The sequence below is a fragment of the Caretta caretta genome, chromosome 12 (genome assembly GCF_965140235.1).
Source record: "Caretta caretta isolate rCarCar2 chromosome 12, rCarCar1.hap1, whole genome shotgun sequence".
NCBI lineage: Eukaryota > Metazoa > Chordata > Testudines > Cheloniidae > Caretta > Caretta caretta.
Window position 1 is genome coordinate 2,938,325 of NC_134217.1, and position 24,298 is coordinate 2,962,622.

General features: G+C 47.8%; 1 protein-coding gene across 1 annotated transcript in view; it reads right to left on the bottom strand.

The window, feature by feature from the left end:
• CALB2 (calbindin 2) overlaps window positions 1–24,298 on the bottom strand; it is a 67,216-nt gene that overhangs the window by 12,290 nt on the left and 30,628 nt on the right. Inside the window, exons 2-4 of the mRNA XM_048817211.1 lie at window positions 17,185–17,261; window positions 12,110–12,199; window positions 3,338–3,418 (exon numbers count right to left, since the gene is read on the bottom strand). Of these exons, the coding sequence (XP_048673168.1) occupies window positions 3,338–3,418; window positions 12,110–12,199; window positions 17,185–17,261 (248 nt within the window). The remainder of the gene's footprint in view (window positions 1–3,337; window positions 3,419–12,109; window positions 12,200–17,184; window positions 17,262–24,298) is intronic.

The window sequence follows — 24,298 nt, forward strand, 5'->3', positions numbered from 1 at the left end:
AATTGAATGTGCTTATTAAGCAATAAATCCACTTGTCTATTAAATGGCAATAGGTAGGCTCCTGTTTCATCAAATGGCATCACATTTGCATGTTATACTCATTTTCCCATAATTGTTTTACACTCTTGCATAGTGTTGCTGTGCGTTGCTAAACAGCGGCTACATTTCACTAGCTGGTGAAAATTTTCATGTACATATCATATTTATGAAGAACTTTGGAATCTGTTAGACAGAGATGCCATATCACTTTATAATTTGAGAGGGTCTTTTATCCTCTCCTCTTAAAGAACTTTTCAAATATTAACTACTTACACCCAGAAATGTCCCTCTGAAGTAGATAAAGGAGATAAAGGTCATTTTACCCTCCTCGAAAATGCTGTCACTTCTGTGTGGAACACAGCCGCTGTTCGAGGGCACAAAGTAACACTACACGGTTTAGGACAGAAAGCGAAGAGGAGACCATCCAAATAACACTGGGAGTGAAATGTACGGAGGCAGAATATAAATATCTAACCTGCAATTTGTGCAAGTCACAGGGACTAACTTCCTTACTCTTCTGAGAAGTGTCGTAAGATCCTTGATGATGACAAGGCTTCTGCACCTCACTCGCGTGTTTGGGCCACACCTCCAATAGCACAGCAGCCATCGACAGCTGTGCCTCTGGACATTAATCACCTCCCGCAGCCCAGATCTATCTCCTTGCTCTTCCCCTCCTCTTCACATTCTTGAAAGAGGCTAAAGAACTGATTTAAAGCACCTGGCAATTTAGAACATTCTCTGGCAAAGTGAATTTCAACAGCACAACACAAGGGAAGTCCTCCTCCCCTTCCACAAGGAAACACATCCCACTAATGAGCAGCACCTGGGTGTCAAGTCCAGATTCCTGGCTAGGACTTGGGAGTGATCAAAAAAGAGAGCTCCTGCCCAAAAACTCCATCCCAGGTTTTACAGTGTGAGCTGGGCCAGTCCTTTGGGATTAGTGAGTGTTCATGGATGCCAGTGTTGTGCAGGTCTGATCAGTGAAGCTCCTAGATTGAAGGTGCGCCTTAGTCATTGGGACTTGGGGGTTAGAAACCAGCCAACCTATCACTCTGGGATGAGGGAGCAGGGATGTTCCCACAGTCCACTTTGTGCTTGTCATGAACTATCTGACTAGCCCAGGTACTTGCAGAATACCTGTCCCCTTAACAAAGTGCAATATGACACTAGAATTATGCTGTAGGCTCTTTGTGGCAGGTCCTGTCTGTCTGTTTGTACAGCACCTCACTCAATATGGCCCCGATCCTGAACTGCTTAATACAAGCAACAAAAAGGACAAAACTACTGTGTGGATGTGTAGAGCTAAATGCTGCTCCCACTGAAGTCTATGGCAAAATGTCCCTGGACTTGAATGGCATCAAGGTTTGGCCTGTTGTATCCATAGCTATAGCTTGCCTTCAGTGGGAGGATAGAATTACAGCTGGCATGTAGCTGTCTCTCCTCCAGGTAAAAACATTCAGAGGAAGCCAGCATGGCTGCTGGACAGAGAAACCACTCACCTAGAGAGTGTGGCCGAGGATTTCGCCAGGCTGTATTCATTAGGAATAGCTTGTTACACAGTATGCCAACATTTTTATGGCTGACTTAGAACAACGCTTCCTCAGCTCTCATCCCCTAATGCCCCTACTCTACTTGCATTACATTGATGACATCTTCATCATCTGGACCCATGGAAAAGAAGCCCTTGAGGAATTCCACCAGGATTTCAACAATTTCCATCCCACCATCAACCTCAGCCTGGACCAGTCCACACCAGAGATCCATTTCCTGGACACTACCGTGCTAATAAGCGATGGTCACATAAACACCACCCTATACCGGAAACCTGCTGACCGCTATTCCTACCTACATGCCTCCAGCTTTCATCCAGATCACACCATACGATCCACTGTCTACAGCCAAGCTCTATGATACAACCGCATTTGCTCCAACCCCTCAGACAGAGACAAACACCTACAAGATCTCTATCAAACATTCTTACAACTACAATACTCACCTGCTGAAGTGAAGAAACAAATTGACAGAGCCAGAAGAGTACCCAGAAGTCACCTACTACAGGACAGGCCCAACAAAGAAAATAACAGAACACCACTAGCCATCACCTTCAGCCCCCAACTAAAACCTCTCCAACGCATCATCAAGGATCTACAACCTATCCTGAAGGACGACCCATCACTCTCACAGATCTTGGGAGACAGGCCAGTCCTTGCTTACAGACAGGCCCCCAACCTGAAGCAAATACTCACCAGCAACCACACACCACACAACAGAACCACTAACCCAGGAACCTATCCTTGCAACAAAGCCCATTGCCAACTGTGTCCACATATCTATTCAGGGGACACCATCATAGGGCCTAATCACATCTGCCACACTATCAGAGGCTCGTTCACCTGCATATCTACCAATGTGATATATGCCATCATGTGCCAGCAATGCCCCTCTGCCATGTACACTGGCCAAACTGGACAGTCTCTACGTAAAAGAATAAATGGACACAAATCAGACGTCAAGAATTATAACATTCAAAAACCAGTTGGAGAACACTTCAATCTCTTTGGTCACTCCATTACAGACCTAAAAGTGGCAATTCTTCAACAAAAAAACCTTCAAAAACAGACTCCAACGAGAGACTGCTGAATTGGAATTCATTTGCAAACTGGATACAAATAACTTAGGCTTGAATAAAGACTGGGAGTGGATGTGTCATTACACAAAGTAAAACTATTTCCCCATGTTTATTCCCCCCCCCCAGCCCCCAACTGTTCCTCAGACGTTCTTGTCAACTGCTGGAAATGGCCCACCTTGATTATCACTACAAAAGGTCCCCACCCCCCCCGCTCTCCTGCTGGTAATAGCTCACCTTACCTGATCACTCTTGTTACAGTGTGTATGGTAACACCCATTGTTTCATGTTCTCTGTGTATATAAATCTCCCCACTGTATTTTCCACTGAATGCATCCGATGAAGTGAGCTGTAGCTCACAAAAGCTTATGTTCAAATAAATTTGTTAGTCTCTAAGGTGCCACAAGTCCTCCTTTTCTTTTTGTTAGACAATGCATTCCCCTGGTAATAGTTCAAGTATATTTCCCCGGCCCTGCCTGACTGCCTCATTCTCCCCCCACCCCCAGCCTCCTAACATGCAGGAGAAACATTCTACCTAACTCATCAGAATTAAAGAAATTACAGGCTGAATTCCTTATTCAGCCTTTGATGTCAGTGGAAATTTAGCCTAAGGATGGCTTCAGGAGTTGGTTCTGTTAGAATAATAATAATAAAAATCTGCTCTCTACTCACCTCCATGAATTCCAAGCTGGATCCAACATGCTGTCTGAAACACAACAGGAAGTTCTCCTCTGTGGGCAGGATCTGAGCCAGCTGGGGATGGGAGAGGGACAGCAAAGCCATCAGTGAGCAGAGTAGAAGGTTAGTCACACAACATACACAGAATCCTTGGCCCATCCCACTGGTGCGTGTAGACGGTGACAGAATAGGATTGTGTTCCTTCTTACTGCATCTTTGTAATTCTTGCTGCTTTCACAGGCCACTGCCATTTTGTGAGGGAGAGTCAATGCAGCATGTTGCAGAGGAGACACATACATTGTGCTCGCTCTCTGTCATTGCGAATTTACTTTTGCTCTTAATTGTTTTGTTGTTTTGCATAACCTAAAATAAGTCACTGAGACTGAAATAATATGGTCACTCTTTGCGCATGGAAAGAGCATAACAAGTCCCATCTCCGTTGTTTGCAATAATTCCCTAGCGTCTCTTCCTGATGAAACACATTAGCAGAGTGCATGTTACATTCCTCTCTAATGGCTAGTCCACTAGGGAATAACAGCCTACTGCCGCTACCAGCTAACAGTTAAACTATTAGCTCCAGTGATTGAGGTCTGTGCTTTTGTGTTAAGGTCCTGGCCTTAAATTCTGCTGACAGCTAAGAATGAGGTTTGTTACGCTGTAATGCAACACACTTTCTCCATGCATTACTAAGGGAGTTTGAAAGTATTGTGGCTCCTTTTTACTTCCTTGTTTGTTGCACCTGCATCCTTGATGATGCTGAGCCCAGCTCTCAGAATCGTGTTAGGCAGTAAAGTGCTGCCACAGAACGAACTGGGGGAGGCTAGTCACACGAAACACTTTCTATGGCTAATAAATTTGTTAGTCGCTAAGGTGCCACAAGTCCTCCTCATTCCTTTTACTAAACACTTTGTTCTACCTAAAGCTTTTTTAAAAGTCACTGTTTTACACTTTAATTTTTGGTGATCAAGAAAAGGAGAATTTAAAAGTGAGGCAAAAAAAGTCCTTATATGTACTATTGACACCACCGAGGATTACTGAATGCAAAAGAATCCTAAAAAATCCATTTTCATCATTGACACTGTTTACAATTTGAGCTTTTTTTCCATTTGGACTGGGAAAAGAAGCTAGACAAGTTCACATGTGCACTCCTAGTCAGTTTTAGACAGAAACTGTTTGGGTTTCAAGCACAGGAGGGAACTGTTTACATCCAGATAAAAAACTATTTTTAGTGACATTTTTAAAGGAAAACCCATGAAAACATTAGCAATGGGGTTGGGAACTTTTTAACAAAACCTTACATTTGAAGATCAAGGCAGTTAGGACCAAAGAGAATTGTTCCAAAGAAGATTAATAATTTGAAAGGACCATAGATAAAACTGAGACATAAACTTTGTGAGGGTCCTCTGTTTTTTCAGTCAATTCAGTTCTCCTTGTCTGTCTGCCTTTCAGTGCCCTTTTCACAGCTGTCTTAACTTTGAGTCATTTCTCCCAAGATAGCATCATTGTCTTAATCAAAGAGCTGGACAACTTTTAATAAGGCCTGGGCAAGCGAGCAGCTGGACAGAAGATTTCTTTAGAAGCTCAGATTGGCAGGAGCCCCCTTTTTATTAGGAAAATAATAAAGTGGAGCTTCCTGGTAAATCGAGAGAGCGGGCAACAGACCTTCAGGAGACAGTGACTGGCTTCCTTGATTTTTTCATTTAGCGGTAACAGCTGAAAGGAACCATGTCCTAGCCACTGAGAACATCCTGGCTATATAGCTGGCTTTGTCATGACAGCAACTCACCAGAGCAATTTCATTCCCTCTGCAGGTAGGGAAAATTTAGATCCGGTGTCACTCCACTGACTTCAATAGGGAGGAGTTTGTCCTGACAAGTTCTCAGATACTATAAAGCTACAAGGATGTAGACTGCGGAGCAAAAGATCTTATAGCCCCCACTGCCCACGGTATGTACAAAAAGCACAGGAGGACTTGTGGCACCTTAGAGACTAACCAATTTATTTGAGCATAAGCTTTCGTGAGCTACAGCTCACTTCATCGGATGGTATATACAGTATCCCTGCCCCCCAGTCAGAGTCCTCCCCTCAGAAAGAGAAATGAAGTCTGGTTCTGCAAACCAACAGTGGATTCATGCAAATCCCACCCATTATGGATGTGACTGGCTTCAGCTGAATTGCTGCCATCCTAAGCCCTGCTCGGCTTCTGCTGTGCCCATGAGCAACTGTACATGAGATGCAGTTACATGAATACTGGTAATTCGTTGGTATGGTCATCAGGACGCACAGTGCGAAGCATGTTGGGATATGACAGAGTCAGGCCAATTACATATTACTGGTCCCCTCTGCATGTGCTGGCTCAAACGCAGGGCCCAGGCCTGGGGCCTGACTCATGCGGAGTAGCATTTTGGTCCACGAGTAGTTAATGGTACTAGTCAGTGTGCGTCAGGCTAGCAGGATCCGTGCTGACACAACAGTGCCTCCTTGATGGTCACAGGGAGGAAGCGGGTGGGAGGCAAAAATGCACAAGGCACAAGGGTGGGGAAAGGGATGAGGACAGGCGAGTCAGAATCACTGATGGCAAAGTGGGGAAGGGAATGTGAGGAGAGGCAGAGAACAGAAGGTAGAGACTGAAATTGGGAGCTAGTGCCTCATCACTCACAGGAAGGGAGGGCAGAGTACAGAAAAGCGAATCCACCTCTAGGGAAGCAGCCAGCTGGACATGCTGCCCTTATTTTAAAGGGACATCCCTTCCTTGGTGCCTAGCCTCCTACAGCACAGGGAGTTGCCAACATCGTCACAGTGTGTGGACCAGGGCCGGCCCACAACATTTTGGCACCTGAGGCGGGGAGCTCAAATGATGTCCCCATGCCCCCTCGGTTGGGCCAAAACTTTGAAAGGTCTCAATTCTTCCTTCTTCCATAACAGGGAGCGTCTCTCTACCACCATCTTCTCTCCCATTCATCACTGTGTGCACCTAACTCTCCTGCTGAACAGCTGCCCTGGGGCAACCACAGTAACGGCTTGTGTAGCCACGTACGTGGGGCAGTCATGGGTTTCGAATCTAGGACCTACTGAGCAGAAAGCAGAATGGAAGTGGGGGGCTGGCCCCCCACTGAAACTTAGTGGGGTTTTGGTCAGCTCCCACCCACTATCGAAAGAAAAAGGGGAAGGGCCAAAGAGAAATCAGGATCGAGAGACTGTCAGTCCCCGGGGCCAATGGGGAGAGGCCAACACTCCGAATCCAAAGCAGACTTCGACTCCCTCAGGGAACGGATGGCCAGGATCCCCTGGGGGACTAACTTGAAGGGGAAAGGAGTCCAGGAGAGCTGGCTGTATTTCAAGGAATCCCTGTTGAGGTTACAGGGACAAACCATCCCGATGAGTCGAAAGAATAGTAAATATGGCAGGCGACCAGCTTGGCTTAATGGTGAAATCCTAGCGGATCTTAAACATAAAAAAGAGGCTTACAAGAAGTGGAAGATTGGACATATGACCAGGGAAGAGTATAAAAATATTGCTTGGGCATGTAGGAATGATATCAGGAGGGCCAAATCGCACCTGGAGCTGCAGCTAGCCAGAGATGTCAAGAGTAACAAGAAGGGTTTCTTCAGGTATGTTGGCAACAAGAAGAAAGCCAAGGAAAGTGTGGGCCCCTTACTGAATGAGGGAGGCAACCTAGTGACAGAGGATGTGGAAAAAGCTAATGTACTCAATGCTTTTTTTGCCTCTGTTTTCACTAACAAGGTCAGCTCCCAGACTGCTGCGCTGGGCATCGCAAAATGGGGAAGAGATGGCCAGCCCTCTGTGGAGATAGAGGTGGTTAGGGACTATTTAGAAAAGCTGGACGTGCACAAGTCCATGGGGCCGGATGAGTTGCATCCGAGAGTGCTGAAGGAATTGGCGGCTGTGATTGCAGAGCCATTGGCCATTATCTTTGAAAACTCGTGGCAAACGGGGGAAGTCCCGGATGACTGGAAAAAGGCTAATGTAGTGCCAATCTTTAAAAAAGGGAAGAAGGAGGATCCTGGGAACTACAGGCCAGTTAGCCTCACCTCAGTCCCTGGAAAAATCATGGAGCAGGTCCTCAAAGAATCAATCCTGAAGCACTTGCATGAGAGGAAAGTGATCAGGAACAGCCAGCATGGATTCACCAAGGGAAGGTCATGCCTTACTAATCTAATCGCCTTTTATGATGAGATTACTGGTTCTGTGGATGAAGGGAAAGCAGTGGATGTATTGTTTCTTGACTTTAGCAAAGCTTTTGACACGGTCTCCCACAGTATTCTTGTCAGCAAGTTAAGGAAGTATGGGCTGGAAGAATGCACTATAAGGTGGGTAGAAAGCTGGCTAGATTGTCGGGCTCAACGGGTAAGTATCAATGGTTCCATGTCTAGTTGGCAGCCGGTATCAAGTGGAGTGCCCCAAGGGTCGGTCCTGGGGCCGGTTTTGTTCAATATCTTCATAAATGATCTGGAGGATGGTGTGGATTGCACTCTCAGCAAATTTGCGGATGATCCTAAACTGGGAGGAGTGGTAGATACGCTGGAGGGGAGGGATAGGATACAGAAGGACCTAGACAAATTGGAGGATTGGGCCAAAAGAAATCTGATGAGGTTCAATAAGGATAAGTGCAGGGTCCTGCACTTAGGACGGAAGAACCCAATGCACAGCTACAGACTAGGGACCGAATGGCTAGGCAGCAGTTCTGCGGAAAAGGACCTAGGGGTGACAGTGGATGAGAAGCTGGATATGAGTCAGCAGTGTGCCCTTGTTGCCAAGAAGGCCAATGGCATTTTGGGATGTATAAGTAGGGGCATAGCGAGCAGATCGAGGGACGTGATCGTTCCCCTCTATTCAACATTGGTGAGGCCTCATCTGGAGTACTGTGTCCAGTTTTGGGCCCCTCACTACAAGAAGGATGTGGATAAATTGGAGAGAGTCCAGCGAAGGGCAACAAAAATGATTCGGGGTCTGGAACACATGACTTATGAGGAGAGGCTGAGGGAGCTGGGATTGTTTAGCCTGCAGAAGAGAAGAATGAGGGGGGATTTGATAGCTGCTTTCAACTACCTGAAAGGGGGTTCCAAAGAGGATGGCTCTAGACTGTTCTCAATGGTAGCAGATGACAGAACGAGGAGTAATGGTCTCAAGTTGCAGTGGGGGAGGTTTAGATTGGATATTAGGAAAAACTTTTTCACTAGGAGGGTGGTGAAACACTGGAATGCGTTACCTAGGGAGGTGGTAGAATCTCCTTCCTTAGAGGTTTTTAAGGTCAGGCTTGACAAAGCCCTGGCTGGGATGATTTAACTGGGATTTGGTCCTGCTTCGAGCAGGGGGTTGGACTAGATGACCTTCTGGGGTCCCTTCCAACCGTGATATTCTATGTTTCTATGATTCTATGATCCACCCAGTTGAAAAGGCAGGTGAGCCAGTGAGGGAGTCAGGAGCCTGGGGCTCTGTCCTCCCTGTGAGGTGGAGCTGCCTGGGTCACAGTAGGGCAGAGCTAAGGAGAGCAGCAGCCTGAGCTGAGCTGGAGGCAGAGCAGCAGCAGCATGGAGTCGGAGCTGGAGCTGGTGCAGTGCAGACCAGGCGTGCCGACAGGAGCCAGGGCTGAGCTGGGATAGCAGGCATCTGTTATGCCACGAGCAACACCGGAGAAGAGAGTGGTGAGCGGCTGGGGAGAGCAAGGGGGCTATGGGCAGAGGGCCCAGCGAGGGGACACATTGCTAGGCTCAGAGCCGGCTGTGTGTGGTGCCCCCAGGCCCGGTTGGGGGGGGGGTTCTTGTTCCTTTAACCTTTTCCATTTTTCTTAGTTGCTGTTTAGTAAATTGTATTTAGTTTAGTATGAGTAATGATCAGTGGGCTAGGGCTGTGGCTGGTGCAGAGAGAATACCCCTACCCCTTGGCCTAAGTGACCATGACAAGACTAGGGTTAAACCTCCCAGGAATCCTGGGCCCAGCTTTATTGCGGGTAACAAGCACTCTGCCACATGGGAGCGTGAAAGAACTGTCCTTAAGGTCAGGCAGGTTTCTGGGTAAAGGAAGTGGGAGTGAGGACTCAGGTCTTTTCGCTATCTGATTCCACTGGGGTAGTGCAGAAGCCAGGAAAGGTCCTCACAATAGTGGGACCATTCCCCCACTTGCAATGAGCTTCCACCACTTGAGCTAGAGAAGTCAGCATTCGCAGACTCGTACACCTCTTATGGGACGCAGTGTGGTCTAGCAGACAGAGCACTGAACTGGGAATCAGGAGACCTTGGTTATATTCCCAGCTCTGTCACTGGCCTGGTGGGTGACGTTGCGCAAGTCACTTTGCTGCGTTGTGCCTCTGTTTCTCCATCTGTCAAATGGGGATTATGATGATCAGTGTAAGAGCCTGCTATTATGTAGATCAGCCACTACAGGGCAACAGATTGAGATTCCTTACTACCCAGAGTGCAGATCACACTTACACTCAGCACTAATATTGCCTGCCCAGGTATTTCTATCTTATTTTAATGCAGCGCAGCAGCTGGAAACACGGAGAAGCCAAATCTGTGGGACCAGCCAACTCCCCACTTGTCACCATGAAGAGCTCTGCAGACCGTAGTCTGGGACTACTGCCTCATTAAAAAATATGCCACACAGTTCTCTCTCATATTTCAACAATCATGCAAAATAGATACAACTCTGATACCTCATCCCAGGTATGAGTTTATACCACTGGCCCTGAAAGATCAGCTTCATCTTTGACCTGACAGTTGATGTAAGAGTTTATAGCCCTTCTCAAACCTTATTCTAGCTACGCCATTTTTATTGTTCCTATCAATGTCTAATCCTTTTCTACATCCCACTAAGCTCTTGGATTTAATAATTTCCTGCAGCAGTGAGAACCAGGCCTCCTGGGTTCAGTTCTTGTCCCTCTGATAGAGCAGAAATAGAAATGGTCCAGGAAAAGGCAGCAGAAATGATTAGAAGCCTGTAGAGACTATATGAAGATAAATTAAAAAGATTAAGATGCTTTTCTTTAGAGAGGAGACGAATGAGGGGGAATATAAAATAATTACTGGGAGAGAGGAGGGTTCCCATTTATCCAATCTCATAACTTGGGAGCAAAGGGGCAGACAATGAAATGTAAATCAACAACTTCTACAGCTGTTCAACAACTTCTACAGGGAAATTCTGTTTTATGCAATGCATAGTTAGCCAGTGGAACTCCCTGCCACAATATGTTAGTGGGATAGAAGGAGGACTTAAACATGTATATGAATAGTGAGAACATCAGCAGCTGTTACACTAGCTGGGATAACAATCCATAATGAGCATCCACTCATGCATCAGGACAAAAGGCAGCCACATTAGTTGCCAGGGGTTCAGAAGATGTTTCTCCCATGGCTATTGGATTCATAGAATCATAGAATATCAGGGTTGGAAGGGACCCCAGAAGGTCATCTAGTCCAACCCCCTGCTCAAAGCAGGACCAATTCCCAGTTAAATCATCCCAGCCAGGGCTTTGTCAAGCCTGACCTTAAAAACCTCTAATGAAAGAGATTCCATCACCTCCCTAGGTAACCCATTCCAGTGCTTCACCACCCTCCTTGTGAAAAAGTTTTACCTAATATCCAACCTAAACCTCCCCCACTGCTACTTGAGACCATTACTCCTCGTTCTGTCATCTGCTACCATTGAGAACAGTCTAGAGCCATCCTCTTTGGAACCCCCTTTCAGGTAGTTGAAAGCAGCTATCCAATCCCCCCTCATTCTTCTCTTCTGCAGACTAAACAATCCCAGCTCCCTCAGCCTCTCCTCATAAATCATGTGTTCCAGACCCCTAATAATTTCTGTTGCCCTCCGCTGGACTCTTCCCAGTTTTTCCACATCCTTCTTGTAGCATGGGGCCCAAAACTGGACACAGTACTCCAGATGAGGCCTCACCAATGTCAAATAGAGGGGAACGATCACGTCCCTCGATCTGCTGGCAATGCCCGTACTTATACATCCCAAAATGCCATTGTCCTTCTTGGCAACAATGACATACTGTTGACTCATATCCAGCTTCTTGTCCACCATAACCCCTAGGTCCTTTTCTGCAGAACTGCCGCCTAGCCACTCGGTCCCTAGTCTGTAGCGGTGCATGGGATTCTTCTGTCCTAAGTGGAGGACTCTGCACTTGTCCCTGTTGCATAGGTGCCAACTTCTCCTGGTGCCGGTGGGTGCTCATGCTCCCCTGCCCTCACCCCAACTCCACCTCTGCCCTTCCCCCATTCCAACCCCTTCCCCAAATCCCCACCTCTTCCGTGCCTCCTCCCCTGAGCACGCCACGTTACCACTACTCCCCGCTCCCTCCCACAGCCTGTTACGCTGTGAAACAGCTGTGTCGTGGTGGCAAGTGCTGGGAGGAGAAGCAGGGAAGGCGTGCTCATGGGAGGAGGCAGAGGTGAGCTGTGGTGGGGCGGGGAGCTGCATTTTCAAAGGTGCCTAAGGGAATCAGGTGCTCAGATCTCATGGAAATCCAATGGGATCTGGACACCTGACTCCCTGAGGCTACTTTGACAAGGCAGCCTAATGCAACATGTGGCAAGATTCACACTCCCCACCTCTGGAGTGCAAGAGGATCCATGTGTCCATGCTAGGATCTAATCCCCCAGCATCGGTGGGACATCCTGGTCCCAATGAAGCCAATGACAAGTCTCTCACTGACTTCAGTGGGGCCAGGATTTCCCCCTGAGCATAGTAGTATTGATGAGAGCAGCTTGCGGGTGCGATGCTGGCCCGAGCACCACTCACCTCTGCCATTTCAATTCTGCCATCTGCGTTCTTGTCATACTTCTGCATGAACTCCTTCATCTTCTCTGCAAAGTTGCCATTCTTAGAGTCCTGTGAACAAAGCGAGAAGGTTGTCCCTCTTGCACTCCAGCAGGGCCTCTGTGCTTCCCGCACTGTGTCTGGTCAGTGCATTGGCTTCGAGCCATGAAATGATGAGAGAGAACAGCAAATGGGAAGGACACTGCTTGGACGTCGAACAAGCCAGTACATCAGTAAGGAGTCCCTTTCTCTCTTAGCCCAAGGCAGGAGAGCCAACGGAATATCCTACCTCAACGCATTTGGGTTAAATGATTATTACAATTGTGCCTATGCGCCCCATTGCGCTAGGCACTGTACACACACACACAGACAGACCCTGCCTGGAAGAGTTTACAATGTAACTAGACAAGAAGAATTAGTCTCATTCCCGGCTAAGAAGCTGAGGCTCAGTGAGATTGAGGGAGACTCAGGGCAGCAAGGGCAGAGCTAGGATCTGAATCAGATTTGCTGCACTGAGGTCAGTGCCTTAACCCCAAGAGTGCTCCCATCTAATCCAAGAGAGCAGACTGGCAGCTTGCAGGGAACACTAATCTCAATGAGTTTGAGGTGAGTAACAACCCAGCCTCACATCAAACCAGGAAAGGGAGCTGCCCATGTATCCCTGGCCAGCTAATGCCAGTGTCAGGGTTCCCTCCCCACTCTGAACTCTAGGCAGTTCAGATATGGGGACCTGGATGAAAGACCCCCTAAGCTTATTTCTACCAGTTTAGGTTAAAACTTTCCCAAGGCACAAATTCTTTGCCCTTGGACAGTCCGCTGCCACCACCAAGTGATTTAACAAAGAATCAGGGAAAGGACTACTTGGAGTTCCTATTCCCCCAAAATATCCCCCCAAACCCCTTCACCCCCTTCCCTGGGGAGGCTTGAGAATAATATCCCAACCAATTGGTTACAAAGTGATCACAGACCCAAACCCCTGGGTCTTAGGACAATAGAGAAATCAGTCAGGTTCTTAAAAGAAGGATTTTATTTAAAAATAAAAATCACCTCTGTAAAATCAGGATGGAAAATAACTTTACAGGGTAACAAAAGATTCAAAAACACAGCAGAACTTCCTCTTGGCTTAGTTTCAAAGTTACGAAAAACAGGAATAAACCTCCCTCCAGCAAAGGAAAAATTCACAAGCAAAAAACAAAAGATAATCTAACACACCTTGCCTGGCTTTTACTTACAATTTTTGTAATATGAGGGACTTTTAGGATGGTTTATAGGAGAAGGAGTTTTCTGACCTGATGTTTCTCTGCTTCCCAAGAGAACACACAAAAAACAAAAGCCTTCCCCCCAATATTTGAAAGTATCTTCTTTCCCCATTGGTCCTTTTGGTCAGGTGCCAACCAGGTTATTTGAACTACTTCACTCCTCACAGGTAAGGAGGAATTCTAGGCTACCCTTAGCTGTATGGTTATGACAGCCAGCTTTACAGATTACTCTGTAAAGGCTGCAAACCCTTACTAGTGAGCGTAACACTCACTACCCAGAGCAGTCCTTTTAATGGCATTGGGGATCCTCTGGGCGGGGAGAGGTTGCAGGGTCAGGTTTTATTAATATAACTTTTGCTAAGGCGACTCTGTCTAAAGCTCCTGTTGACTCCAACGTTAACTCAACATTGCCAACTCTTGTGATTTATTGTGAGGCTCACACTGTTTGGTGTTTTCTCGTCAAGCCCCAGCTCCTGGAGTCATGTGATAATAGGAGAATTGCAGCTTGCATTTAAAAAAAAGTAGGATTTGAGCCCTTGGGTGTGTGGAGAAAAGCTGGAAAATGTGATGCCCCTAAAGGCTCCAACGACAAATATAAAGACCCCAGATCTATTATTTTTGTGATTGGGCGGGGGGGGGGGGGGAGGCGCTGGCCTGTGATTTTTGCGGGGTTGGCAATGTTGTTAATGACTCAAAAATGGCAAAGTAGATTTTGCAGAAACTTTCCTAAACAAACATCACCTTGGGGCTGAGACCAAGCCTGGAGGGCTAGATACTGGAGACACTTATGACATGGGCAAGCAGAATATTGTGTGTACCAGGGGAGAAAGACAATCAAACTACCCACATCCAGCTCTACTCAGATTGCAAGTCATAGGAGCTGGAAAACAATAACCCAGCCTTTCCCCAAGCAGCAGATTGAAGTTTAATGGTCACCCTCTTTTCAGAACCCTCTGCCTTAGTTGGCTTGTCATTTACTCTCTGAAAACAAGAGAAAAGATCACGAGTTATGAGGCTTTGTTGCTAGATTTCAGAGTAACAGGCGTGTTAGTCTGTATTCGCAAAAATAAAAGGAGTACTTGTGGCACCTTAGAGACTAAAGTGAGCTGTAGCTCACGAAAGCTTATGCTCAAATAAATTGGTTAGTCTCTAAGGTGCCACAAGTCCTCCTTTTCTTTTTGTTGCTAGAGTGTCTCAACCATTAGAAGAGACCAAATTAGATGCTAAAAAACTGCTCAGCAGAGGAAGTGCAGTCCAGTGGTTAGAGGAGCAGGAACTAGGTGCTAGTGCTCCTGAATACTGTTCCTGATTCAGCCACTGACTTGCTCTGTGGCCTTAACCAAGTCTCTTCACCTTCCTTGTGCCTCATTTTCCCTATTGTTAAAAATGGGGCTAATCCTATTTCTCTCTTAGGATCGCTGTACAGCTTAATTAATCTCCATACACACAGTGGCTGGAGATCCTCAAATGCCAGGTGCTATTAAAATTGTATTGACTTTTGTTTGGGGCCAGTTCTTCCGTATGCGAATAATCGGATGGGTGGGTCCCTCTTTAAAGCAGCATGGGCTTGCCATGCCTTCTTACCTTCGGGCCTTTGCACAGCCAAAGCAGTAGGAAAGGCCACCTGGGCTAAACCCAAGGAGGCCTTGGTTAGGCAAGGGGTTTTGATTGGCCGGCAGGGGGCAGTGTAATGATTGGGGCTGAGCAGTGTTTGGTCAGCAGGGGATGATGGGCAATGGATCCGCTAAGGAACAGGCACACAATAGGTGTCTGCACTCATGCCATGTCAAATGGCTTGGCCTGAGTGAGCAAACCTTGGCTGATGGGGACCCCAAACTGTGTGTGGAGGGGACAGCAGCACAAAGTGGAGCTAGTTTGCTGCCCTCTCAGCGCTTACATCCAACCCCCTGTAAAGGGAGCACAGCCCCAGAAGGAAAGAACAGTCAAAGCAGCAGTCTGGTTATGCCACAGCCCCTCCGAGGCAGTGAGGCCCTGCTCTCCAAGGCTGTTTGGAAGAAGTGGAGATCGTGTTTGCAGTGATTCCATAATTTATGCTGTCAGTTCCATCTGCAGCCTTGCATATGCTCCAATGAATATTGCACAGACATCCGCCAGCAGGCTGCCAGGCTCAGTGTCACCTGTGCCAGCCTGATGATCACATGGCAGCGGGCAAGCCTAGTTCGGTCTCACACTGGTGTGAGAAAGGGGGCTGAGTTGTAGGGAAAGCTCGTCTCTGGCTTGCCTTGGCCAGAGAGACGGCACCATGACCCAGAATACGAGGGTGATATTGGGGAGGAGGGGAGCAGAAAATGAGAGGAATAAATGAGGCTCTTTAGGGATCACCCCTTCCACACACCCCCTCCCAAAACCCATCTGTGGATGTCAGGGCTAGAATAAAAGTTTCATAAGGAAGGAGATAAGAGCTGGCTCGGTGGCCGGGCTCTGTGCTGTCACGCGGGACAAGTGGCTTCAGGGTCCAGTTTGGACTAGCAGAGACTGGACTCACACTGCAGAGCTGGTAGCTAGGGTCTGAAAATAGCAAATACCCTGAGTTGCTCAGCAGCGGCTCTCTCAGCTGACTGAGGCGTGAATGGATTTCAGCCTGGTCCTTAGCCAGCGAGGACTGGCGCCTGAACCCACCCCAGATGCTTAAAAATCACAAGTCCGCCCCCCCCAGAATCAGGAGACTGGCTTAGAAATCACGAGTTTTTGGAAAAAATAACCCATTGGGGGTGATTTTTATTTGCCTGCTGATATTGGAACCTTAAGGTTGTCCTCGTGTCACATTCTCAAGCTGCTCTTTGCAAAGCCTGAGGGCTAGAAACGTATTCGTAGTGACCATTTTAAAACTGTTCTTTACTAACCACAAGTAGCCATGACCTGAATTTCCAATGTCCACTGCAATATGGCCCTGCGAGCTGCTGGGGCCTTAACATCAGTGGTGACGCAGAAGAGTGAGCGACCACCCTGCTCCTTGCAGCACTGCACCGCTAGCTCTATGCTGGGCCAGCGGGGTCAAAAGTGACGCAAAGGGGAGTACACCACCTACAGAACCTGTCACACACAACCCCTTCTTGTAGCTGGGGCACTGGGGCTGCAACACATTCTCATGTAATCACTCGACTCCAGTAGCTGGGGCTTTAGGTAAAACATCAAATATTGCAAGACACAATAAAGTCACGGGAGTTGGCAACACAGATAGTGCAGCCTACAAACGCATATTTGCAGCAGATGTTTCCAGTGTTTACAGAGAGGCCATAGTTTTTTTAAACCCAACTGTGTAATAATGTGAACATATGGGGGAAATACCCTAACTTCTCATTATATGGAAATACTTGCCCAAGTATAAATTGGTAAGGCACATATTGATTCCTAGCCAAATCCTGCTGACTTTGAAGAGTCAGGACCAATCATCATCAAGAGGTTTAGCTTGGCACCCACACTGGGATTTTAGGTACCCTAGAAGTAGGCCTGAGATACGGAGTTCAGAACCAGACTTTTCCAACATCCAGAGCTGTTTGGAGCCAGGATTGGGACCCCACGCCAATCTCAGGTCAGACCCAAGCCCCTGAGTCCTTTTGAAATTTGCTTGTCACTACTGGGCATGGCCCCTAAAACTTGCAGGTGATGGGCAGAGATTCCAGCTCCCTGAGAATGGCTCTTCGTTGCAGCTCTCATAGGGAATGAGGCAACACTGAGCTGTGCAGGAGACTCAGGTCAGGAGAAGAACAGGAAAGGAGGGAACAAAGAAGAGGAGGAAGAACAGCAGGAAGAGGAAAGGAAATGTATTTTTCTTACCACTCCAGCACCCTTCCTAGCACTTTCCAGCTCCTGGAAGAAGTTTTCCAGCTCCTTGCCTTCAATGTAGCCATTTCCTGCAAGGAAAACAAACATATGGTTAATAGTGGTTGAGCCAGTGATGGGCATAAGGCAGTGCCGGATTAAGGCCTGGGTGGAGAGGCCCAGCTCCTGGAGTCATGTGATTATATCAGAATTTAAACATTCAGAAAAAAAAAACAAAATGAATTTCTAGCCTTTGTGGTTGGAAAAAAAAGCTTGAAAACATGGCCCAAGTGTAACCAACACAGTGATGTCTGCCTGAGTCTGCAGAGAGTCTACGACAATTGCTTGGAGTGGGGAAACTGCCCCTTGTTTCTCAAAAGGGGGCTATCTCCAAGACCTTTTGCTCCAGGGCAACCCACCAAACCCGATTTGGCAGAGGGCTGGATGTAACAGGAGGAATAGAATGCAGCTGGCCTAGCCCACATATCTAACTAGTTTCACCGGGCTGCTGAAGTATGTCCGGAATGTCCCCACAGCCTACCCCGCTACTCTTGGTGGAGACAACGGGGCTCCATACCGCTTCTCTTGCCTCTCTAGGAGTGGAGGCCCCCCTGCCACCTCTACTCCCAGCCGGGGCTGGGACAGGGCACAGGGTTCTGGGGATACAGCCATGGAGGGCCTGGTACCATAGTGTGCCTGTGGTCCCAGATTGCCTTATTATCCATCCCCAGTCCATCGAACCGGAGGAGCTCTGTGTGTCTATGGAGTTCCCTTGCCACACTTCCCTGACCCCTGAGCAGAGGCAGGAAGGAGGCTCTTCAGCTACTCTCCCTTAAGCTCAGCTTGGGCGTCAGTAACTCAGCAGGGGCAGGGAGCAGGCTCAGGAGAGAGCAGCACAGATTCAGGCAGTGTCTGTTCTCTGGATTTCCCTCTGGCATTATTCACTCCTGCGAGGGCAGACTGGCGTTACTGGTGCTCAAGCCTTCCAAAATAGGCCCAGAACTTGGGCCAAAGGGCCGGGGCTTGCTTACAGCATCAGGAGAGAACTGGATATGGGCCCCCGGCACAACATTTTAGATCCAGGTCTGAAGTGTGAGGCTGTTGTAGCCAGGCTCTTGCCTCATGATTGGAAGACAGGCAGAACTCGGATGGGCTGGGCCGAAAGCAGACCGATAGACACAGCCTCTGCTAACTGAAAGCATCGCATCTGGTGCACCTCCAGGCAACACTTTGCTCCAACACATGCCTCAGTTTAACCCTCACCCTGTCTCATCCCATCCCCTCCTGCCCATCACACCCCAGTGACAGCTAAACCCCTGCCACACCCCATCCCCCTGCCCAGCACACAGCATATGGGGTGTCACACTTTTGCATCTAACTGCAGGGTTAGAAGGGACAGCAAGGTTCCTCTAGTCCCGGGTTTCAGTTCACCACCATGATATGAATATGTCGTGTTTGTACAAAGGATGCCTTGTGAGGTCTCATTTTGTAAGTCTTGATTTGTTGAACAAGAATATCCTGTTGGATTATGTATGCTACCACTGTGTGCAAAGCTCTGAGGTATTGCTATATGTGATACTGAAATGTGGTGTGAGGTTGGGAACACCCACAGCCAGCCTTTCCGTTACAACAAAGGAGTAGCCATCAATAGCCAGCTGGTCGTTAATGGCTCATCAACGCACAATCCACTCTTCCAGAGGCTTCTCAGAGAAGGCACGTACACAATGGAGACTGCTTGAGCAATGGAGACTGCCTGACCCGCATGTCACAGCGAGGACCTTTTTGGCAGCTGGAAGAAGGTATAAAAAGAGAGCCTCTTCCCCGCCCCCACCCAACTCAACACCCGGAAGAAGGTCTGGAGGACAAAGACTTTGAACTGGGGGAGTTTGGTCCCAGGCTGGGGGTTCCCAGCTTGTGTATTACAAAACTGTAACCTGCTTGTACCGTCCGTCAGGGTGAGAAAAGCTGTTTCGTTCAACTCTTGCTTAGACTAAATGTTTAGGATTTAGAATGCGTGTTACCTTTTTATTTTCTTCTTTATTTTCTTAACTATCTCTGATCTTTATGCCTACCACTTACAATCACGTCAAATCTCTCTCTGTCGTTAATAAATTTACTTTTAATGTTGGGAAATCTGCTCATGTTACAAAGGCTGACACCAGCCCACTTTCCTTTGACGAAGTGGGGAACTAGGTAATGAACTTACACTGGCCAGGCTCCTGACCAGTGCAAACTAGTACAGTTCTGGGGTGCAAGACTGGGGAGCTGGTGGGGGGGAATTGGCTGGAGCCTTCCCATTGTGGGGTCATGAGTGGCTGCGAGACCATTCATGCAGCTCAGTTGGGTGTGTCCCTGCCAGTGGACGGCTGTGTGAGTGCAGGGCCCGTTAGTATCACCGTGTGAGAGACAGCCCAGGGTGGTGGCTTTGGAGGACTCAGTGAGTTCACAGTCCAGGATGCGCCTCGGAGACCTGCCAGACCACGTCAACAACCTGGCAAGATCTCATACAGAGATTTACTAGGTGCCATCCTGCATAGCAAGACCTAGCCTGTCAGCCTCCCAGGTTAGCCTGTTTGGGACAGCTACAGCAGCAAGGTGACTCATAGAATCATAGAATATCAGGGTTGGAAGGGACCCCAGAAGGTCATCTAGTCCAACCCCCTGCTCAAAGCAGGACCAATTCCCAGTTAAATCATCCCACCCAGGGCTTTGTCAAGCCTGACCTTAAAAACCTCTAAGGAAGGAGATTCTACCACCTCCCTAGGTAACGCATTCCAGTGTTTCACCATCCTCTTAGTGAAAAAGTTTTTCCTAATATCCAATCTAAACCTCCCCCACTGCAACTTGAGACCATTACTCCTCGTTCTGTCATCTGCTACCATTGAGAACAGTCTAGAGCCATCCTCTTTGGAACCCCCTTTCAGGTAGTTGAAAGCAGCTATCAAATCCCCCCTCATTCTTCTCTTCTGCAGGCTAAACAATCCCAGCTCCCTCAGCCTCTCCTCATAAGTCATGTGTTCCAGACCCCTAATCATTTTTGTTGCCCTTCGCTGGACTCTCTCCAATTTATCCACATCCTTCTTGAAGTGTGGGGCCCAAAACTGGACACAGTACTCCAGATGAGGCCTCACCAATGTCATAGAATCATAGAATCATAGAATATAAGGGTTGGAAGGGACCCCAGAAGGTCATCTAGTCCAACCCCCTGCTCGAAGCAGGACCAATTCCCAGTTAAATCATCCCAGCCAGGGCTTTGTCAAGCCTGACCTTAAAAACCTCTAAGGAAGGAGATTCTACCACCTCCCTAGGTAACGCATTCCAGTGTTTCACCACCCTCTTAGTGAAAAAGTTTTTCCTAATATCCAATCTAAACCTCCCCCACTGCAGCTTGAGACCGTTACTCCTCGTTCTGTCATCTGATACCATTGAGAACAGTCTAGAGCCATCCTCTTTGGAACCCCCTTTCAGGTAGTTGAAAGCAGCTATCAAATCCCCCCTCATTCTTCTCTTCTGCAGGCTAAACAATCCCAGCTCCCTCAGCCTCTCCTCATAAGTCATGTGTTCCAGACCCCTAATCATTTTTGTTGCCCTTCGCTGGACTCTCTCCAATTTATCCACATCCTTCTTGAAGTGTGGGGCCCAAAACTGGACACAGTACTCCAGATGAGGCCTCACCAATGTCGAATAGAGGGGAACGATCACGTCCCTCGATCTGCTCGCTATGCCCCTACTTATACATCCCAAAATGCCATTGGCCTTCTTGGCAACAAGGGCACACTGCTGACTCATATCCAGCTTCTTGTCCACTGTCACCCCTAGGTCCTTTTCCGCAGAACTGCTGCCTAGCCATTCGGTCCCTAGTCTGTAGCTGTGCATTGGGTTCTTCCGTCCTAAGTGCAGGACCCTGCACTTATCCTTATTGAACCTCATCAGATTTCTTTTGGCCCAATCCTCCAATTTGTCTAGGTCTTTCTGTATCCTATCCCTCCCCTCCAGCGTATCTACCACTCCTCCCAGTTTAGTATCATCCGCAAATTTGCTGAGAGTGCAATCCACACCATCCTCCAGATCATTTATGAAGATATTGAACAAAACCGGCCCCAGGACCGACCCTTGGGGTACTCCACTTGATACCGGCTGCCAACTAGATATGGAGGCATTGATCACTACCCGTTGAGCCCGACAATCTAGCCAGCTTTCTACCCACCTTATAGTGCATTCTTCCAGCCCATACTTCCTTAACTTGCTGACAAGAATACTGTGGGAGACCGTGTCAAAAGCTTTGCTAAAGTCAAGAAACAATACATCCACTGCTTTCCCTTCATCCACAGAACCAGTAATCTCATCATAAAAGGCGATTAGATTAGTAAGGCATGACCTTCCCTTGGTGAATCCATGCTGGCTGTTCCTGATCACTTTCCTCTCATGCAAGTGCTTCAGGATTGATTCTTTGAGGACCTGCTCCATGATTTTTCCAGGGACTGAAGTGAGGCTGACTGGCCTGTAGTTCCCAGGATCCTCCTTCTTCCCTTTTTTAAAGATTGGCACTACATTAGCCTTTTTCCAGTCATCTGGGACTTCCCCCGTTCGCCACGAGTTTTCAAAGATAATGGCCAATGGCTCTGCAATCACAGCCGCCAATTCCTTCAGCACTCTCGGATGCAACTCGTCCGGCCCCATGGACTTGTGCACGTCCAGCTTTTCTAAATAGTCCCTAACCACCTCTAACTCCACAGAGGGCTGTCCATCTCTTCCCCATTTTGTGATGCCCAGCGTAGCAGTCTGGGAGCTGACCTTGTTAGTGAAAACAGAGGCAAAAAAAGCATTGAGTACATTAGCTTTTTCCACATCCTCTGTCACTAGGTTGCCTCCCTCATTCAGTAAGGGGCCCACACTTTCCTTGGCTTTCTTCTTGTTGCCAACATACCTGAAGAAACCCTTCTTGTTACTCTTGACATCTCTGGCTAGCTGCAGCTCCAGGTGCGATTTGGCCCTCCTGATAACATTCCTACATGCCCGAGCAATATTTTTATACTCTTCCCTGGTCATATGTCCAACCTTCCACTTCTTGTAAGCTTCTTTTTTATGTTTAAGATCCGCTAAGATTTCACCATTAAGCCAAGCTGGTCGCCTGCCATATTTACTATTCTTTCAACTCATTGGGATGGTTTGTCCCTGTAACCTCAACAGGGATTCCCTGAAATACAGCCAGCTCTCCTGGACTCCTTTCCCCTTCAAGTTAGTCCCCCAGGGGATCCTGGCCATCCGTTCCCTGAGGGAGTCAAAGTCTGCTTTCCTGAAGTCCAGGGTCCGTATCGTGCTGCTTACCTTTCTTCCCTGTGTCAGGATCCTGAACTCAACCAACTCATGGTCACTGCCTCCCAGATTCCCATCCACTTTTGCTTCCCCCACTAATTCTACCCGGTTTGTGAGCAGCAAACTCAAAGCCTTTCCAGAAGTTCAGATCTATAGCCCTAAGCAGGCCTGTGGACTGTTGTAACATGCAGCAGTGGGCTAGTCTACTGTTCTATGGTACTTATATGGCCCCCAATACCGTAGTGTCTGAGCACCTCACTGTCTATTACCATATTTATCCACATAACACCCTGGGACATAGGGAAGTGCTATTATCTCATTTTACAAATGGAGCTAAGTGACTTGCACAAGGTCACATGGGAAGTCTGTGGCACAGCAGTAGGTCTCCTATGTACTATGCTACTGCTCTAACGGCTGACCCATCCATCCCCTCGTATCGAGCAGACAGGTGGCTGGCTGGCTTAGAGAAGCACATGCTAGGGCTGATGTGTGACGTGATAAGTGTCAATGTATGACAGAACCCAGTAGATTTGGAACCTCCTCACCATGTTTGAAAGAATCCCCTCTCTCTCCTGGTCTCCAAGAGCACAAAACAAAAGTCAGGTCTGGAACAAAGGCTCAGGGCTCTCTTACATTGGGTCGATCTGGGGCCTATGTAGCTTTGTTCCAACCCAGGCTCTGTAGTTAATAGTGTAGCAGCATTTCCATTATAAACCCTCATTTCAGGGGTATACAGCTCAGCCCCAAGTGCTCGGTCTGGGCTGTGACTTGCCGCACAAGTTGTCAGTCAACCAACCTACTTCTCTCTTCTTACCAATCTGAGGCTATGTCTACACTAAGTTACGCTACTCCAACTACGTGAATAACACAGCTGGAGTGGACATAGCTTAGGTTGACTTACTGCGGTATCTACTACTTGCCCCTCTCGTTTGGGGTGGAGTACTTGGGTTGACCGGACGGCGATCTACGGTCGATTCGGTGGGGCTTCACTAGACCCACTAAATCAACTTCCAGTATGTCAATCGCTGGAGCATGGATCCGGCTATAGTGTAGACATAGTCTAAGAGCATTAACTAGAGCCCTTTTTGAAATTGCAGGAGAGAGGGGAAAAAAGAAAGATGGATCCAATTGAGATCCTTCTTACAAGTCAGGCTCCAAAAATGGCTTTGTTTTTTTTTGTTAAAAAGAGGAAATGTGGGAAGTGAGTCTCCCTCAACTTGATCAGATCATTGCTTCTATGTTGAGATTGGACGTCGGTCAATGCACAACTAGTAAACGAAAATCAGCCACTGAATATGCAGCAACTTGTCTTCAAAGCTCTTTCCTATGCCGTCTGACGGTGCATCATGGCACCTTGCACGGACATTGCTCTTTCCTAGAGCCTTGAAAGACTGAAGAATCAGAGGAATTATTTTGATCACCACTAAAATGCAGCCACTTCAGGTGTGGCATGTGGCAGTCTGTAGCCATTTTACAGTCCATTAAATACAAACCCAGGATATTAAAACAGCAACAAGCCCCTCTACATGGAAACTAGCCAGGAAGAAGGAAACATAACCAAAATCTCCACAACCTGGACTCCCAAGAAGAGGCCATACTGCAACAGCGCCCAAATATCATTCAGAAAGATGGAGTCTGCAGCATGCCCCAAGGGTCAGGCTGGGACTATTTCAGACAGGGAATTTCTACGGGGGGGAGGGAGGAGGGAATTCCTAAGTCAATAGGTGCTCATGGAAAACGCACTGTCAGAAGCACACACCCTCTTTTCAACCAACTTGGTCATGTCCAACGTTCACAACGGGGGCAGCAGCGT